We start from the raw sequence: 20,645 nt of genomic DNA on the forward strand, positions 1-20,645 counted from the left end.
ACAGCAGTGTTTTTACCTCCCAGGGACCAATTACCATCTAATGATAGCTGCTGGTAATCGCAGTCATAGACAAAGTGGTGAAGGTGTGTATGTGATCATTACTGAGAAATTAATGAGACTTTGCTGCGGATGTCGGATGGAAATCTGAAATCTAGATTTTAAAGGAGGGCAAACAGCCAATTATTGTTATTGTTCTGATACATCAGAAACGTTAGATCAGTATTAGATATTAGAGTTTTTAGAAAATAATTAGTTGTTCAGAGAAGATTGTTTTATTATTAATATAGTTTTTTTTTTAATCTTTATTTGTTTTTTGCCACATACAACACGAAGACAATTATAGAAAAGAAGAAGGAAAGAAAAAAAACTAATGCTGACAGGTTACCATAGACCAGACATGGGCAACAGGTGGCCCGGGGGCCACATGTGTCCCTCATTCTAATTTTTTTGTGGCCCCCAAACCAAATCCCCCAAAATTTGTGATTCAAGAAGTTGGAAGGAATTGTGAAGCCCACAATAATATACGAAATAACTCCCAAAACATGAAAATTGGCAGCAAAGTGCACAAAAAATTCCAAAAATAACAGCAACCACAAAAACACACAAAACAACACATTACATATATAGCTCCAAAGACCTCAAACTGTTAACAAACTTACACAAAATGACAGGAATATACAGAAAACAACAGCAAAAATACAGAAATTAACCAAAAAATGCACAAATTGACAACAATATGCAGAAAATGACAGAAAAATACACAATAATAATCAAAAATAACAAAAACAAACAAAATGGCTAAAAATGGACAAAACATTAAAACCACAGACAAAGACGAAATAAATAAATAAATAAATAAATAAACCCTTTCCCCCCCGTTAATGCTGACATGAATGTTGATCATGTGGCCCTCATATCAGATACAATCGTAGTTTTGTGGCCCTCGCCGTGATAGAGTGGCCCATTACTGCCATAGACAGTATTTAAAATCTTATACGTTATAAAACAGTAAGTGTGTGTGTGATATTATAATAATGCTATTGTGCTATTAGAAGGTGAGGGGAGGAGACAATAACAAGTTAATAATAGATAAATATTTCTGGGAAAGGAATGATATATATACACATACAAAATAAATATTATAATGAAATTGAGAGAAGAGAGTTTTTATTTATTTATAGAATATTGTTAAGCAAATACTAAAGACAGTATCATTTAGTTTAATCCACTGCACTGACTAATAATCCTTGTCTTGTATCAGAGGCGCATGCAGCAGATCATGACCCAGTGTTTTTTTGCTGTCAAGTCAAAACTAATCAATCGTCTGGGATTCTTCGACTTGATTGGCTGTGACTTCATGATCGATGAAGATTTTAAGGTAAAAAACAATCCAAGCAGTGATCTGGTGTTTAACATGTATATGTATACTATTAATATCGTCATGGGCTTCCATAGGTGTGGCTTTTAGAGATGAACTGTAATCCAGCACTTCATACCAACTGTGAGGTGCTGAAAGACGTGATACCCAGCACTGTTGGTGAGACACTGGGTATGTGTGAAACTCTGAGCATCATAAACACTTGGAAAAAATAAATAAATCATTTTTTTCTGAATAATCAAGTTTTTGGTTTGTTTATTGGGCTATTTATTTTCGTTTCTCAGACAATTCTTTTTTTTTATTTATTTATTTTTTACAGTTTTTCAGAGTAATTTTTTTCTGTTTTGTTTGAGTAATATTTTTCCTGTTTTTGGCATTATTTTTTTCTGATCTTTGGGCTGATTTTTTTAAAGGAATTATCGAAATCCCGCGAGAACATCCATCCTATTACAACTTGTTACTGCAGACTTCAACTCTCTATTAAGGCTGGGTGATATATCGACAGTCAAGATATATCGAGTTTTCTATTTTGGCGATAAAGAAAATTACAATATTGCCTATGTTGATATATATATTTTATTGCTGATTTTAAAATACTTGTTTTAGGAGTTGCTGCTTTCTCTACTTCTCAGAACAGCATTAAAAGCACAGTTTGATGGATTACTGATTGTGTCTTTACCCTGATCTGCTGTCCCTTAGAGGAGAAAAAGCCAAAAGTGACACATATAGTGCAGCTGTTTGTTAATAAATGTGCCTGTGAGGCTTTTTGTATCAGCAAATTTAACCCAGAATTGTCTTTCTCGTCAGCGTTTATTCAGCTTTATATCGTATATCACTATTTTAAGAAAAAATAGAGAGATATGAGTTTTGGTCCATATCGCCCAGCCCTACTTTGTACCCAGTGTGAGTATTTTTACCATTCTCCATGTTTGTATCTAGAGTGACCACGTAGCCAGCCTGAATGCACTTCAAATGTATAATTTCATATCCATGAAACATGTCAAATCTGTCCAACTGATGTAATGCAATGTGAGTCTTGGTCATTTAATAATTTTTTTAATTAATTATTGTAAAAGATAATTTATTGCAGAAGCAGATTAGGGCCAATTTTGAGGAAGAAAATAATTTTTGGCAAATCAAGAATAAAGTTGAAATGTTGAGATTTAAGTTGAAATTTAGAAAATAAACTCAAAAATACAATATTGTGATAAAAGTTGAAGATATGCTAATGAAGTCAAATCTATGGAAGCTGACGACGGCCAATTCACAATTTGACAACAAGCAGCAGATCGTGTCCGTCTACAAAATGCAGCGTATCGATGAATGCGTTAAACTATACCTCAAAGTTGGGTTTAATAACAAAGAGATTTTGATTTCTCTTTTAGCTCATAAACAGCGTTGTAATCTCTTTATGGACTTTGAAGCGATATTACCAAAAATGTAATTTGTTCAGAAGAAAAAACCAGTGAAGTTATGAAGAGGTGGAGCATTTAGTCCTTCTGTGACTATTAAGTTGCTATGGAAACAGATTAGGGCCGGTTTGGATGGAGACTGTTGTCTTATGGTGATTTGGCCCTAGTCAGCTTCTGTAGATTTGACCTTAATAGCAAACCTTCGACTTTTATCACAATATCGTATTTTGAGTTAATTTTCAAAATTTCGACTTTAAACTCAACATTATATTTTCAACTTTATTCACAAAACTTCGACTTTAATCTCATCTTTTCGTCTTTATTTTTGATTTGCCCAAAATTATTTTATTATTATGGCCCTAATCGTCTTCTGTAAAATACAGATTATTATACTGAGCATCCCTTTCATATTAGATTAATAAACATTATGCTACCTAGAGTTTCATGTTCTCCATGAATGTTTTCTACTGTGTGACTGTGACTGTCTGTCTATATGTGAGTGTATTCTTCAGCTATTTAGAGCTGGTGTGTGACACCACCTAGAAAACTTTTTTATTTTATCATTTTAGTTTTTTTTTATCAATCTCTTTGGTTCTTTCTCTTTAGATTTAACTCTGGAGATCTTCAACAAGTCTCGTCTCAGGCAGGAAATATTTCCTCTGGCCAGTCTTAAAGAGTTTGTGCTGCTCTATAATGGTGTTTCCCCCCCTGACGCTTCAGTGAGGTACAGAAAAAGCAACACAAACACAAAACTCCTTCTGAAACATCCTCCAAAGGCAGCAAAGACTGGACGCAGAAGGTGCAAGTCTGCCATGGAGAGAAGCACTGGTGTTGAGTCTCTGGAAGTTTCTGCAAATAGTGAAGGAAGCATTATGTGATATTTATTCAGTGGGAAACTAATAAATAATAAAGAATGCATTAATTACTAAAAGCTGAATTAACCGTTTTATTTTATTTTCTTTAAATACAACTTCATTAAATGATATGAGGCAGAATCACACACACATGTTATATTGGGGTGTTGGTTCTCCAATGCAGTCTATTTAAATCACCAACAGTATAAATTAGTGGTTAGACGATGCTTTCAGTTATTAAAAGACCAACTGTCTAGTCTGTCTGTTTTTAGTTCCAGACATTAAGCGGTTATTAGCATTAACTACTGCTTTGTTTACTCATTGAAACTGAAGCTAGTGTGACTCACTACGCCTCCTGTACATGGTACATTCTGTTATTGTCAGAGCAGTTGTTAAGCTTATAACATTTATGGTAAATGGTAAATGGACTTGATTTATATAGCGCTTTATCACCACACTGAAACAGTCTCAAAGCGCTTTACATATCAGCTCATTCACCCAATCACTCTCACATTCACACACCAGTGGGACAGGACTGCCATGGAAGGCGCTAGTCGACCACTGGGAGCAACTTAGGGTTCAGTGTCTTGCCCAAGGACACTTCGACACATAGTCAGGTACTGGGATTGAACCCCCAACCTCTTGATCAGAAGACGACCCTCTACCACCTGAGCCACGGTCGCCCCGCATGTTTATGCTAATTTTTCAATATTATTTTAGGACTAAGAACCCCCCCTCATTTTAAGTTTTTATTTTATTTATTCATTCATTCATTCTTTTGCAATTAACATTTCTTTGTTTCTTTTGTTGTTTTGTTTTTGTCTTTTTTTTTTTTTTACCAAGATATGACAAACGAAAGCAGAATGACTAAAACTATGACCCTTTTGCCAGAATAATAATAATAAACTAGATAGAATTGCTCTTACTTTAAATAACAGAATGTTTCAGCTAATTTCATCCAATCAGTGGTGAGTTAGTTCGGTAGGGTGGGCGGGGCATGGTGTTAAGAGATAATCAGAAATAATCTTTGTTTGTGGGAAGTAATGACATATCAACCAATACCAGTTTATAATTAAACTAGAAGTGATTTTAGGCAACTTAATCCTCTCTACAGATTACACAGACTAAAGCTCTTTTTGTTTAACTGAAACTAGTCCTAAACTAAACTTTTTACCAAAACAGGTTTTTTTGCTATTAAACTAATAGCATACCACGTTCACGAGAATTCAGTCAAATGACTCGGTTTTGAGTATCCATGTCAAATTACAGCCCAATTCAACGAGCATGAACGGAGGAGTAGTCATTTGAAAAATGGGGCCTCCGGGAGCCCCCTGGCGCCCCCGTCATGGCACATACGGAGTAATAGGCCCCATTTATATATTGGTACGTGCCAACGATTTGGTACCACCAACTGTTGTAATATTTGACTCACAAATACAGTAAATGAGAAATCGACTTTCATTGTTTGATTTTCTTTTAGGGCCCCCCTGGGCCACAAAAGAAAATCGGGCTCCGAGCATCAATGCATACACATCCATAGATTATATCTACCAAATTTCAGCCTGATCCATTTATGAATAACAGAGTAGCAATTTTAACTAGTGTACACAACAAGAACAAAGTGAGTGGCGTTTTGAGCCCAGCCTAAAAATATTGAGTTATGAGTTTTGGTTCATATTGCCCAGCCCTACTTTGGGGCTGACAGGAATTCTTGATATGAAAATAGGGTCACGATGCAAAAAAAAGGTTGGAAACCATTGAATTGGAAACTTGCAGTCAAATTAAAAACAGTCCCCAAGTTAAATTCATAGTGCTTATGTAATGCAATTAAGAAATGATTCATCTGTAATATTTCAATCAATGTCAGAAGTGTGTTCTGATTATTGAGGACTGTGTGAGCACGTTCCCTCTATCACACTGTAATTCCAACACCAGACTCTTATGTACAGTTATTTTAGCTTGTTGTGACTACAGACCTCCACCTCTCTGCTCCATAACTCATAATTATCTTACTTGACTGTCCACATTCAGGCTCAGGGCATGTAAACACCCACTGGGCATGGCAGCATCTTTCCCAACAGGATGCTTTCCTCACCCACAGGAGGCCCAGGCCATCAGGGAGCGTGTTTAATCAACATGAAGACGTGTAATATTACCGTCGTCTGGCTCTGCGCAATAGTCGTGAATGACAACACAACCAGTATTTGTCATGCTGAGACGTAAGGGTGAGTTTGGAGTGTAAAAGCAGAGTGAGGAAGCTGTTCAGTCTGCTGCTGACTGCCAACAAACAGGAAGGAAGTAAATACTTGTATATGCCACAACTTCGACCTAGAAAAATTACTTTTTTTTTTCAGTTCCTCTTCAAAAAGCTTTTCACACCTTTTGTTCTCAGGGCTTTATGGAAATGTACTCGACGCGCTATAAAAGAGGGAACTAGAGCTTAACTGCAATCCACCTCCACCTCCTCCTCTTTATCTCCAAAGCAGACGGTCCTTGTTCAACAACTCAACCCCCCCTCCTCATCTTTATGTTGCCTCTTTGGTTTTAATGTGGTACACCCAAACAGATGGTGCTCAGAGAGTGGGCTAGAGGCTGAGGTGGACACACTTTGAGTCCTCTCCATCATGGGATGCTGCAGTGTGACCCAAAGACATACGGGAGTGGACGAAGTGGGCCCAGATGAGATTGAACTGCTGGAGCTCTCTGGAGATAACCTGGGGTAAGGCACAGCTTGTTTGGACAAAGGGACATTTTTTGTTACTGACAAGTTTAGACTGTTAACTGCCAGTCATCATCAGAGGAGTTCTGCTGATTGCCTTTGATGGTTCCTTTGATGTTTCACTTGACTTTCATGTAAAAGTTCCAGCGAGGTTAATTTTGTCGTCTTTGTTACCAGTATGTTAAGTTGAGGTTTTGGTTATTCAAGTTTTTTCCTGAATTTTTTTTTATCTCCCGACATGTTTTGACTGTTAACTGCCAGTCATCATCAGAGGAGTTCTGCTGATTGCCTTTGATGGTTCCTTTGAAGTTTCACTTGACTTCCATGTAAAATGCTGGCAAGCATTTAAGTTGCCTTTTTTCAAATAATGTACTTTCTTTTAGAAAGTGTCGATTTGCACGGTTGCCGTACGGACAACCCCAGGTGCTATTGGTACGGTTACCGAAGTAAAAGTATGTAGCGTCTTAGGGTTAGGTTTCGGGTTAGAGGGTTAGGTTATAGCCCAATATTGTAACAATGTTTAGTGTTAAGGTAAGGTTTAGGGTAAGGTTTAGTCTTAGTCACGCAACCTAAACTGGCCAAATAAGGGTGCTGTGTACGGATAGAATGTCGTTAAATTGATACGACAACCATACGGATAGTCACTGCCTTTCTTTTATATACAACATTTAACAATGAACACAAACATATTTCTACTGCTTCATATAACTCGAAATTAAATAGTGTGTCACTCATTTTTATTTCTTTATCAACATTATTCCACAAATCAACCCCTAGAACAGACAGACTTCTTTGTTTTACTTCTAATTTTGCTTTTGGTAAAATAAACATAAATTGATCTCTTAGGCTGTATTTGCTGGTCTGTAGTGAGAAGTATTTTTGAATGCCCTCTTGAAGGACATTTATTTTGCTTATTATCTGTGGTATTTTATAATAAACAATGTCTTTAAATTTCACAAGTTTTTGATTTAGCAAATAATGGATCTGTGTTTTCAAAATATCCTGCTTTGTTTATTAATCGTACAACCTTTTTTTGTAATAAAACAATATAATTCATGGTTTTAAAAACAATTCCCCAGAGTTCTACACAGTACGTCATACATGGGAGTTGGCCACAGATTTTAAAGCAGGAAAAGGACAGATTTCAACATTAATGTGCCCTAGTTTGCACTTCCAGGTAAAAATCACATATAAAGTATATGAGATCAACAATATCCAAGCATTAAGTGTCATTAAACTTAAATTTACTCACATTTCCTTGATATTATGAACAATTGTTTAATTTAGTAGACTAATTTGAGGAAATTTGTAGCATTTTGAAAAAATTTGAGATTTAAAAATGGCTACCATCATGTGATATAAGCGTGGGAAATGTATTTGCATCCATGTGTATTTGGAGAGGTTGAGATATCTACAACTCAATTTATTCTAATTTACACAGTGATGCATGTTTTTTTTCTGTCATTATCACTTAAATAAAATAAATAATAAAATGCTTCTAAACGGCCGATTTGGCCCCCGGGCCTTGAGTTTGACACATGTGCAGGAGAGGAAGCAGTGATTTTCTGTGGTTTGCAGCGGCATTTTCTGTCTCATGGTAAAATTGCTGAAAAAGGCAAAAAGCCTTGGGAGCAAAAACCAGACTATGATAACTGTGCTGTTTAAAACTACATCACTTCTTTAGCTAATTTACTGTAAATCCAATTTTCCTGTGAAAAAAAAAGCTTGCAAACAACATCTTTGTAAGAACCTAATTGGCTCCTGTTTACTTAACATGAACTGTGGTGCTCAGTGAAGCTGCACTGATGTGATTAGCAGATTATTATAGGACAACAGAGGAGACGTGGAGGGTTTAATTCAGAGGAAGAGCGGGATACATCCGTGCGCGCGTTCAGAGGATAAAGGATTAACTCAGGCTAATCACAACAAGAGCTACTGGTCCTTATGTGTGTCTATACTCATGGTTGGGATCCACTCCTGTTTGTAATGGGTTTTACAGGCTAATAATAAGTGTATATCAGAGACGTGCTAATGCACATGTATCAGTGACACCATGTAGAAGCTGTTTACTAAGTCAGTGATGTTCAACATGTGGCTTTTTATGTCCTAATTTGAATTATTAATCCTTTAGAAAACCTTAAAAGGGGAAAACTTTTTCATCCCTTTTTACCTTTTTCCTTTGGTCATTTTTGTAACTTCCTTATGTTCATTCTTTTCAAAAAGTTCTGACACTTTTTTCAGACTTTAGCTTTGTCTTTCCGTAAATTTTTGTTGGCCACTTTTTATCAAAATAACCTAACTTTTGCCTCACCTTTTTTCCCTACATTTTGCCCCTTTTTTCGGTCCACATTTTTGCCCTTTTTCACAATTGTTTGCCACATTTTGCACATTTAAGCTACCCTTTTGCCATCACATACCACAGCACCTGGTTCGTCTTTATTTGCCCATTTTTTTTGGCCCATTTTAGTCATTTTTCACTCTTTTATTGATACATTTTTGCCATTTTTGCACCATTTTTGGCCACCTGTTAACATATCTGCCTCCACTCACTCATTAAAAAAAAAAAAATGTAACGGCTTATCATTATGAGTTGTAATTTTTCATTTTATTTTACAGTTACAAAAATACTACTGGAACCTAAAGTACAATAAATTATCATTGCTGTTCAAATCTACAGTTACAATAATGGTACTGTTACATAAAATACAGTAAATCATTACTGTGTTTCATTTTACAGTTACAACAATAGTACTGTAATATAAACCACAGTACATAATAACTGCTGTCTTATATTTTACAGTTACACAAATATTCCTGCAACCTAAAGTACAGTAAATCATTTTAGAGTTATAATACTGTTTTTTTTTTTTTTTTAACAATGCATTACTTGTCAACTTCTGCCAGTTAATTACATTACTGTGGATTTCACAGCGGGTTCATTACAGTGTAAATACAATGTGATTAAATTAATGAAATTAAAATAGAAGACAGTAAATGTTATGTACTGTGGTTTATATTAGTGTTATTGTTGTAACTGTAAAATGAAATACAGTAATATATTGTACTGTATTTTATGTAACAGTAGCTTCGTTACTATGTAAATAGAGTGTGTCCAAAAATACTGTGGGCTTTATATTGTAATTCATCACCTTTGAACAACAAATGATATACGACCTCATGATGTAATATTTTAATAGTTGGCATCATATTGAGCTTTTTGTGTAGTTTGTGAGCAAAGCTACAAACTGTGGTAGTAGAGGCTGAGCAGGTGGACCTGAGCTCTGCTAATCTGATTATGTCTGCCTGCTGCTGCTGTTGGGTGGGGGTGGGAGGGGTCATAGAATTATCATTTATCATGTGATCATGTGGCTCTCAGCAAAGTGTGCAATAGTGTGTTTACACCAAGCAACCAGGAACTAAGCCCAAACACTTCAGTCTATACTCAAATTATCACTGAGCTACTGTACATCTAGAGCTGCTGCTACTGTGTGACTGATGTAGAATTAGGGCTGTCACTTTAACGCCTTAATTATGATTGATTAATTACAGAAAAAAATAACGCACTAAAGGAATAATGCAGTTAATCGCTTTGTTTTTTTTTTTTGCACTCCAAACAACGCGGAACCTTTCTCATTTTAAGAGTTCTCAGTATACCCATAATGCTGATGCACAGAAAACATTACAAGAAGGGAGACTGACGAGCTTTTGTTGGCATTAATTTTAGCTAAAATATATTAAAAAAAACATAACGTGCCCGCACTGGAAAACCCTCGGCCTGACATTTGAAAATTCCTCAAAATATTAATTGTCAAGAAAAAATCATTTACATTGATTTATTGTGACCAAGCTAAGCACTACAGTGAATTTATAGTTGGAAATGGTTCATCCATTACATTTCTAATACTGGTAGGGGAATAAAACATTATTAAATATGATTACTCACTTGTTTATGCATATCATTTTATTACGTAGTTTCTGTGACAAACACAAAGATAAAAAATGTTGCCACTAATCAAAAGCCCTGAGTGAATGTCACCTTACAGCGAGGTATCCATGGTCCGCCTCCTTTCCTTCTTTAAAATCAGTCCATGACAACGGTTTTTTCAAAATCCTCAGAAACGCTGTTTTTTCATCAAAAATCGACCGACCGGAATTTTTTTTTCATTACACCAATGTTTTGGTGTGAGAATGGTTGGTGGGTATTGCATTAAAAGACCTACACCACTCTACACACACAGACGGACGACGAACTGATGACAATACCCTTCGACCGAGGGTAAAAACGGATGGAAAACAAAATCCTGGTTATGTGCAGATTGCACAAGAGTTTGCCGATCACCGAAGCTTTTGTAGCCACTGCTAACACCTAATTGCTAAACATGTAGCAGCTAGCACAGACAGCTAGCTCAGACACTCTTACAGTGCTAGCCGCTACATGCTGCTAGCACGCTGTTTGTCCAATCCACACTGGACAAGATGACAGGGTTCAGAGCCAAAAATAAATAGTCTATGACTGACAAATGAACAAAGTCACTGGATAAATATTATTATCTGAAAGAGAGATAAAGCAACAAGTTTAGTGTTCAATAATTGTATTGCTCAGAAAAGTGTTCCTACTGTTTAAGATGTGCTAACTTTATAGCACTACATCTGGACCTGATGTTTTATTTCATTTATATTTCATTTTTATTTGGAGATTGACCAAAGTGCACATCAATATTTCCCCCTGATGGTCTAAACTAAAGGTGTCAGCAGCCACTAGTCTCACATACAGCGTAATGTGAATGGTTCAAGTCTGTTAAAAACAATAAATGACTTCATAAAGCCACTTTGTTGTATATCAATATTTTAATTTGACACAATTATACAATTTAAATGAAGATGCCTCAAAATGAGGGTTTTTCTTTGCAATTTTTTAGATAGTGGAGCCCAGAGCTCACAGTAAACATGGTGATGCTGCTTTTAGTTGTTATGCTGCAAAGAAGTGGAACAAACTGCAGCAGAGCTGAAGTCAGCGTCACATGTGAACATTTTGAAATCAAAATTAATGGCACTATTTTTCTGTATGACTGAGAGGGAGATTTTCAATCATTTTATTGTTGGTTCATTATTTTTAGTGCTTTTTTAAACTTTATTAAATGCTTTATAATTGAATTACCTTGTGTATTGAAATATGCTATTCAAATAAGTGTGTGTGTGTGTGTGTGTGTGTGTGTGTGTGTGTGTGTGTGTGTGTGTGTGTGTGTGTGTGTGTGTGTGTGTGTGTGTGTGTGTGTGTGTGTGTGTGTGTGTGTGTGTGTGTGTGTGTGTGTGTGTGTGTGTGTGTGTGTGTGTGTGTGTGTGTGTTTACAGGGTGTGGAGTTTAGGTGAAACAAGGCTGCAACTGACAACAAGGAATAAGAGAGATGAGCGTCCATTGCCTCCACCACCACCTCCACCTTCAGCCAGACACCAGCCAGAGGTCTGTCTGTGTGTGTGTGTGTGGGTGTGTGTGTTGATGAAATCAGATACTCTGCATTCCCTGTTGGGTGATTCAAACTTTACAGGAAATTAAAAAGAGGAAAACAGAAGTTATTCCTCTTCTAACATCATAACATTCATGTCTAGATTCCTAAGTGGAAAAAACAGCTTTTGTTCCTTAAATATGGTCTGATTTCAAATTTAGATATCTAATGTTTTGAGTCAACATGTTATCACAGGCAGTAGCTGGCTGCATTTTTAGCTGTTGTGTAACGTCTGACTTGTTAGTGTGAGGAACGTGAGTCATACTACTCACCATAGAAGGGTTTCAAACATTTCACTAAGGTTAAAACAACAACGTTTACACTGTGCACAACACACCATTATAAGGTCCTTGCTCTAAAAGATGAGTTTGTTCCTGTTTGTGCCTGTAGGCGGTGCTGTGGGGCAGGAGCAGAGATGAGCTCCATCACAGGATATATTCTCAGCAGCCAATCAGAGGCTGGGAGGGTCAGCCTGCTCACATGTATGGAGAGATGATCCACTCCTCCTTAGTGTCTCTCTACAACAGTCACACACAGGTAACACAACACTGTGTCCATTATACTAACAAACAAGTGGAAAATATTAAGATAATTGTGAGTTGCTGTGTTATTGAACCCGTTATGCATCCTTTCCTGATATTTTAGCGAGTAATGAGTCTGTTTATTTAGGGCCTGTACTACGAAGCTAGATTAGTAAAGCCTGGATTTATCTCCGTTAGTGGGGTTCACCTAACCAGACATTCTCCATCAGAAAGAAGTTGTACTACGAAGCAGGATATGAACTCCTTAACTTACGCGAGTTGATTTCAGACAGAATACGTACGCGTTGTTGTGACAGGGGTAAACATTGCAGCGTCAGACCAATCACAATCACGGACAAACTCTACACAGTAACTTTTATGATTAAAATCAATAATTCAGACCAAAAAAATACTGATGCTGCAGTAAAAGCTGGAAAGAGTGAGATTAGTGAGATTCTACAATATGAATTAATGAGAGAATAAACAGACACTGATGAGTTTTACTTTTGCTGTTATGTCTATGGCTCTGATACTGCGTTTATTACAGCTCAGCCTACATCATAAAGTGGAATATATTTATATTTTATATTATCTTACAGGACTGAGGCTGTCGGCGTCACCACAGCATACATGAACGAATGAATTAATGAATGTATGAATGAATTTATCGGGCTGAAAGTGCCAGACGCACACAGCCTTTATCGGTTGACCAATGTATGTCAGTCCATCAGGTATAAATCTTGATATTTCCCATAAAATGTCATCGGGTAAATGAAAGGATTGCATCAATGCCTGAATATTCTCTCACCTGTCAGCTGTTGGATCAGATTAAAAAGATCCTCCTTTTATTGGACAGGTCGTTTTCTGAGGGAACTAATAGGTCAGGAGGCGGGACCTTCATACTCGTTTGGATTTTATCCACTTAATAACGTGGCCTATGTTACCATGGTGATTTAGCCTCATAAGAAGTTAGCCAGCGTCATAGTACAGCACACACCAAGTAAGTTTTGTTTCGTGTTACTATTGTTTACCTTCAAGACTGACATAATTCTTACTGGAAGACATACAGGCATGTAACACAAACTCTAGCCTAGACTTTTGATTGGCTGACAGATTGTTTTTCCGAGTAACAGAAGAATGTGTGTGTGTAGTTCTACCGCTGATGTACCGTTTTTGTTTTCTTTTGTTTGTTTTGTACAGGAAACCACTGAACACTATTTAGTGTTGTTTTCTTTCAACCTCCTGATCCTGTCTCTGGACCACGCACGGCAAGATTTCATTTACGAGGTATTACACTTTAATTTCATAGGACCTTTATTTTCAAAAAATCACTTTTAGGTTTCATTTCTCTTTCTGTCAAATTTTAAGTTTAAAATTAGGACATTGCTATATTTTTCTGTTTATTTGATCTTCCACTGAAATAGCAAAAAAATGTAACTTTAAACTTTTCTCATAGTGTCTCATACTGAAGACGTCACGGTGTTCTGTATGAAGTAACTTTAAGGTTTTTCATGTAGACCAGGGGTGTTAAACTCGTTTTAGTTTCAGGGCCAAACATGGACCAGTTCAATCACAAATTCAACATTAATGTGGACAAATTTGCACTTCCAGTTATAAATTAGACATAAAGTACGGACGACGTCAACAATATCTAAGCAATAAATGACAGATACTTAAATGTCCTTTGATTTTAGATTTTTTTTTCACCAGTTTTTATTTAATTTTTCGAGATTTTTTTATTGCTAAATGTAGAGTTCTTTCAACAATTTAAGATATAAAATAATTGCCGTCATGTGATATAAGAACTGGAAAACTGAGCTCTGTAAATATTGTGGATTTTACTTGCATTTTTGTATTTGGAGGGGCTGAGATATACAGCTGAATTAGTTGGTCATTTAATAAATGTTTCATGGTTTTTTCTGTCATTTTTACTTTTTCGAGTGGGCCCAATTTGATGCCCTAAAGCAGTGATTCTCCACCAGTGGGTCGGGACCCAAAAGCGGGTCGCGGGTCTGTACTGGGTGCGTCGTGGACATCTGGTCAAAAATGGATAAATACCTATTTGTCTCTCATGTTAGACTTCTTTTGACAGGCATGCTGTGAAAAGCATGTTGCACAGGAAAATATATAGATTTATGCTTTAAAAAAATATTACATACATGATAAAATTATAAAAAAGCTATGTTTGAAAACCTAAATTTGGTTGGTTGAATTCTTAAAAAAAAAAAAAAAGTGGGTCGCAAGTTAGTGACCGTTTCAAAATGTGGGTCCCAAGGTGAGACCAGTTGAGAACCCCTGCCCTAAAGGGCCAGATTCCGACCCCGGGCCTTGAGTTTTATACAAATACATTTCCCTTGCAGCCCCCTCACACTAACTCAAAATAATAGCTACAAACTGGATGAAATTGTCAGTCGTTGCCTAGTTTTAGTCTTGTAAAAAATTTAAATGTAAATGAGTTTGTGTGGTCTCACAGGGCATCCTTCCCCTCGCTGGACTTTCTCTACAAGTCGTCTCCAAAGATCCTGAAGTGTCCCGTTCACCACACATGTTTGAGATCAGCAGTGAGTCAATGGATTTTATTTCAGCTTGTTTAGGATATGAAAACATAACAAAAAGCTGGATGCCTGACAAATGACGTGCCTGCCATCTTTTAGGTCCAATGGTGGACTCCAAGGTCTTCACATGTGCCAGTGCAGCAGAGTTAAAGAGATGGATGCAACACATAGAGGACAGGAGATATAAGTCTACTCTGCAACCAATGAGTCCCTCACACTGCGCTCTCTCCTACCTGGTAGGGACTAACATCTGCTAACAGCTGGATATGGATATTTTCAATGGTCTGACTCTGGATGCATTTCTGCACAATCACTGTGTCTCTGTCTGAAGTTACCGTGTGATGAGTACTGGAAAAAAGAAGAACTGAAAAAATATCTTCTACAAGCTCCGATCTGGCAGTGGGAAGGTTCACCGATACAGCACATGGGCCCACCTGGTTATTTATCCATCGTTCATATCATCAACACACAGAGACAGGTAGCGTGTGACACCGTTACGCAGAGGTGTAAAGGGTACTCAAGTAGAAATACTGTTACCTGATTGAAATTGTACAAACGCACAAGTCAGTCAGGCACAAAATACTCAAGTACAAGTAAAAAGTAGATCAATTAAATAGTACTCAAAGTACAAGTTTCTAGTTACTTTCGCCCCCCACGTTAATGGTTTTGGTAATAAATCTTGCCACGGTTTCCTTGCGTACAGTAAACATCTCATGTTTAAACCTAAAAAGGAAGAGACCAAATCTTGTACAATTGATTATATTAAAATAGTAGTAGTAGTATTTTATTTGCTCATTTCATTCCATTAAACATGAAACAAACATTTCCATTATTTCGTGTACAGCACGACTGAAAGGGTTTAGGCTGAAGTTAATACTTATCATACCTAACCCTGTTTACATTTTGTTTTATGTTATTTTATTTTTAAACTAAATCATGTCAATTCAATTCAACTTTATTTGTATAGCGCAATTTACAACAAAGTCATCTCAATGCCCTTATGAAAATATAAAAATTCATAATAAGAAAACCCAACAAGATCCACATGAACAAGCATTTAGCGACAGTGGGAAAAAAACCCCCTTTTAACAGGAAGAAATCTTTGTTAGAACCAGGTTCAGAGGTGGCAGCCATCTGCGTCTACTGGTTGAGGTTAGTGGACAGAAGGACCAACAGAACAGGACAGAGAGATAGAACATCAGAGTGTCTCAGACTAGTTGAGCCGTGAACCACAGATCAGGAACTGCCATCATCAGCTTCACGACACCTGAAACAGAGCAGAGTGAGAAGGACGAGGAGAAGGCACTGACTGCAGAAAAACATGATACATTATTATCAAGTCAGCCTTGGCCTTGGACCTCACTCCCAGTGGCCTAGTCAACACTTATTATAAAGGTGATGAATCTCTTCCCGTTTATTGGTAAACTAACAGCGACTCCAAGGTCTGTAAATGTGCCCATTTATAGACGAGCCCATGTCTGCTCTAGTGGTTAGGTTATGTAATTATTCAGTCCTGTTTATGTGGACTGTAAATCATAACCAGCTACATAAGGAATTTGAATCTCTTCCTGTTTATTGAACCAGTAAATGCGAACGTTTATAGACGAGCCCATGTCTGCTCTAGCGGTTAGGTTATGTTATGATTCAGTAACGTAAGTACTTGTAATCCGTTGCTTTCACGCCTGCCATTAGGTTATAGGAGCCTCTATTGGTGTACAGGCACTCACTGTGAAGCTTATTGTTAAAATAAAATGTAGAAAATAATAAGTTCAACGTGTGAGGCATAAAATTATAAAGAACCAATGTTTGATCCCTGCAGGGACTCCAGGAGCGACTGATGGTTCTCTTCCCTCAAGACATCCTGCTGCTCTCTGTTGACAACAAGCGTTTGAATATAAGATATGAGGTACTGTGAGATGCAGCGTTGGGGTCAATTACCTTTTTGAGTTACAATTACGTCTTCAATTACAATTACAGTTACCAGCATTTTTTTTGCAATCACAATTAAATTACAATTATTTGTTATCCTCAGAACGTCAATAACAATTACGTTCTCAATTACTAAAGTCCAATTACAATTAATCACAATTACTGAGCCTGAAATAAATAACTTCATAAAAGTGAACCTTCCTCTTGTGTTAGCTTTCTGTTAGCATCCCTTATGATAATGGCTATTGAATCAGCTGTAAAATGCACTAAAAACAAATATCTATCATGTAATATTGATTACCTTGTTAGGTTTCCTAATCAATGAAAAATATTGGTATTAATATTTTTGGTGTGGGAATCTGAGCCTTTTTTGTGTCAGTGTACCCCTTGATTTACATTTTTTTAATGCTAAAATGTGAGAAAGCTTAATATGAAACACATTTTATTAATTCTTAACTACATATGTGTAGAACTGTACATAGAACTTTAACATGGTTCCCCAGATTTGGGTTTAATTATAATAGACATTTTTTTAATAGAATTTTCATCGCAATTAAAATTACAAAGTCAATTATCTAAACTCAATTACAATTAATTTACGATTACGACAGCAACAGATTTAAAAAAAAAAAAAATGTTTAAAATTCAATTATAACTACGCCACAATTGTAAATAATTATTAATTACGCTATTATAATTATAATTTATTCCAACCCTGCTGAGATGATGCTGGAATATTTTGTAATACAAACCTGCTGATTGCATTGTATGACAGGTATGAATATTTATTTGGTGTTAAATATGTTTTGTGACAGGGTAGGTTGGCCCGACACTGCGTCAAAGCAGTGGAGCGCTCCTCCTTACCAGGACGGCTAGAGTTTGAGCTGACTGGTAACCAGTAAACCAACATATTATACACACAGTGTTGTGGAGGACGCACTTCTTTCATGTGTTGTGTGCTGTCACTGCTTTTTGTTCAGGTGAGCTGATGGAGACGCTGCAGATCTCATGCACCTGCATCGAGGATTACCAGAAGTGGATTTTTCACTTACAGCAGGTTAGACTAAATCACATAAATATTAAATAATATTGGACCAGTATAGTCCTGTTCTTCATAAACAAGCCTTGAGGCCCAAACCAAGACAAATATGCCACACATATATTTTTAAATGAGCAAAAGATGAAGAAATTACAACCTGAGGAAACACATTTAAAAAAACAACAAAAAACTAAAACTCAAAGTAGACAGCAATTTTATTCTACGAAACGTAATGTGCAACCTAAAAACAGTGAAGCTAAATAAACTAAATATTCACAAAATAATGCAAAATAAAGGATGTCCTAAATGATTGTCACCCTATAATTTTTTAAAGTGAATTAATACCTTTTAAATATAAAGTACAAATAGAAAATAAGTACATTTTTGCAACCATTTTTCTTTCTTTAAAAAAACAAAAAAAAAAATACAAATAAACTTATATTAAATTTACCTTTGACTCAAGCTCTTATATTGTAGAACAAAACATGTCTGGATTTAAATATGCATTACATTTTTTCATTCGGATCACATCTTTCCCCTTCTTATAAAAACCAAAAGCTTTAAATTAGCCTTAATTATATACAAAGTAGGCAGCAGTTTTATTTAACGAACTTAATGTGCAACCTAAAAATAGAAAAGCTAAAGAAAACAAATATTCATATTTTTTGAGTGAATAATTTCCTTTGAAATATAAAGAACTAATAGAAAATAACAAGTAAATGTTTGCGACCCTTTTTTTTTTTTTTTCATATAAACTTATTAAATTTACCTCTGACTCAAGCACCAACAGAGCAGAACAAAACATGTCTGGATTTAAATATACATTACATTTTTTCATTCAAGTCATACTGACTAAACCTCAAGCTTTTTTTAAATTTTTAAATAAAAATAAAACAATGAACATATTAAAGAAGAAACAAATGTTTCTTCTCTCTTTCTCTCTCAAGTACCGCCTGTTGCGCCATCGCATACCCCTAGGGGTACATGTACCCCCATTTGCGAAACACTCTTATAATAACACATGAGCCATGGGCAACCGTGGCTCAGGTGGTAGAGGGGTCGTTGTTGATTCAATCCCGAGGCTACCAGTTGAAGTGCTCTTGGGCAAGACACTGAACTCTAAGGCTGTGTCCGAATAGTCCCTCCTATCTCCTTTCCTATCCACTACTCCATAACTCTGTGGGTAACGTCACGGGGTTAAGGAAAGGTGTTACGAGAGGAGATAGGAAAAATCTGACGGCCGCGAAGGTTAGTGACGTCTGCCGTGGATTAAAAACTACACATTTCCGAAAATGGACTAAAAGCACATTTCTAACACTTTCTGCTGATATAATCTCATAAATCACACGGTTTGAATGCAAATCAAAGGAAAAGAGGTTACCAGGCTACGAGGAACTAAAGTGAAACTAAAATGTTGAGAATAGTTGGTCACACTCACCTTCCACTCACAAATATGAATTATGTTGAATAAATGTGGCTAAGAATGTCTCTGATCTCTTTTCAATGAACCACAGTGTGTCTGTTTTATGTCAGTTATAATCTGGTATGTTTTACATATCATAAGATATGGGTTTTGGATTATTTATTTAAAGTTGTTCAAGGCATATTATTGCATTGATAACGTACATGATCTCCATTCCTTGTCGGTCATTGTGAGTTTCCGTGAGCGCTCAGGTGTGCGTGTCCCTTTAAATGTTGTCGCCACAAGGAATTGTGGGTCAGTATTTTCTCATCTCCTTTGGTAAAGGATGCATCAGTGTTTCCTAGGCTAATGGAGGTAAAAAAGGAAGCATTGAGCCTCTTTTCCTGAGATTAAAGAGAACTTGGACACTCTTCATTATGGCTGCCACTTAAACACTTCCGGGGTGAAGGAACAGGGGTTAGGAAAGGAGATAGGAAAGGAGTTAGGAAAGGAGTTAGGAGGGGCTATTCGGACGCAGCCCAAGTTGCTCCCATTGGTCAATTAGTGCCTGGCATGGCAGCTTGTTTGTAAAGTGCTTTGGAACTACTTTGTCATAAAAGCACTTTAAAAAAAAAAAAAATTGAATTAAGTCCATTTACCATTTGCTCAGAATTGCCTAAAATATCCTGGCCTAAACCTAAACCTCAATAAATGTCTTTCTTGTCCACAGCCGGGCAGAGGCGGTCACTTAACAGGAAGTCAGAAACCACCTCCCATCGTTCCAAAGCTGCACAGAAGCAGGAAGGAGTCCCAGCAGCAAATAAAGGTAGCAGAACAATGTCACAACAACGGCCGTGGATGAGTGAAAGAGGACAAAGATTACGTGTGAGTCATACTGTGAAGATACAATGTTTTAGTCCTAAATTTCATCTATTTGTGGGATTTGGACTTTGGGACAAATTTAAAAACAACTATAGAGCACAATGATGGAACAAATCAGTCATAATACACATTTTAAAGAATAGAATTTTGTAAATAAGTGAAAAGAGTGTTTAATGCAGTGGTTCCCAAACTTTTTTAGGTCGTGACCCTATTTTGATATCAATCATTTCTGGCGATAACAAAGACATTTTTTTGATCATGTTTGAGCTCAGATATTTTTATTTTTTTACTGCATTTTAGTTAAACTAGATTACATTTCACAAAGTGAAAGTATAGAAATACAGTTGTTTAAGATTGTGTGTTTTAATTTATTTTATTTTTTTCCAGGCGACCCTACATAGGGTCCCGACCTTAGGGTTGAAAGACACTGATTAAGTGGCTCCTGAATAG

The 20,645-nt window shown here is 36.5% G+C and overlaps 2 protein-coding genes across 3 annotated transcripts in view; both read left to right on the forward strand.

Annotated features, from left to right (window-relative positions):
- Positions 1-3,668, forward strand: part of ttll10 (tubulin tyrosine ligase-like family, member 10) — a 33,156-nt gene extending 29,488 nt beyond the window's left edge. Inside the window, exons 10-12 of the mRNA XM_028452816.1 lie at positions 1,262-1,378; positions 1,456-1,549; positions 3,397-3,668. Of these exons, the coding sequence (XP_028308617.1) occupies positions 1,262-1,378; positions 1,456-1,549; positions 3,397-3,668 (483 nt within the window). The remainder of the gene's footprint in view (positions 1-1,261; positions 1,379-1,455; positions 1,550-3,396) is intronic.
- A 2,126-nt stretch (positions 3,669-5,794) lies between these two features.
- On the forward strand, positions 5,795-20,320 carry LOC114467367 (probable pleckstrin homology domain-containing family N member 1). 2 transcript variants are annotated; one of them, XM_028453589.1, is made up of 12 exons: positions 5,843-5,869; positions 6,037-6,363; positions 11,716-11,824; positions 12,258-12,404; positions 13,589-13,675; positions 14,862-14,949; positions 15,043-15,179; positions 15,275-15,421; positions 16,763-16,849; positions 17,688-17,763; positions 17,853-17,929; positions 20,044-20,320. In XM_028453589.1, the coding sequence occupies exons 2-12, from the start codon at positions 6,269-6,271 to the stop codon at positions 20,173-20,175; spliced, it is 1,182 nt and encodes a 393-aa protein (XP_028309390.1). In that variant the 5' UTR covers positions 5,843-5,869; positions 6,037-6,268; the 3' UTR covers positions 20,176-20,320. The 2 variants fall into 2 exon arrangements, with proteins under 2 accessions (XP_028309389.1, XP_028309390.1); XM_028453588.1 differs by having other exon boundaries at positions 5,795-6,363.
- Positions 20,321-20,645: the final 325 nt, after the last annotated feature.

The sequence above is a fragment of the Gouania willdenowi genome, chromosome 7 (assembly GCF_900634775.1).
Source record: "Gouania willdenowi chromosome 7, fGouWil2.1, whole genome shotgun sequence".
NCBI lineage: Eukaryota > Metazoa > Chordata > Actinopteri > Blenniiformes > Gobiesocidae > Gouania > Gouania willdenowi.

Bases quoted from the DNA above. Each gene is read 5' to 3' on its own strand.
- LOC114467367 (XM_028453588.1), top strand. From the start codon at position 6,269: ATGGGATGCTGCAGTGTGACCCAAAGACATACGGGAGTGGACGAAGTG. The intron at 16,850-17,687 runs GTACTGTGAGAT...GTTTTGTGACAG, and splicing joins GTTTGAATATAAGATATGAG to GGTAGGTTGGCCCGACACTG. The intron at 17,764-17,852 runs GTAACCAGTAAA...CTTTTTGTTCAG, and splicing joins GCTAGAGTTTGAGCTGACTG to GTGAGCTGATGGAGACGCTG.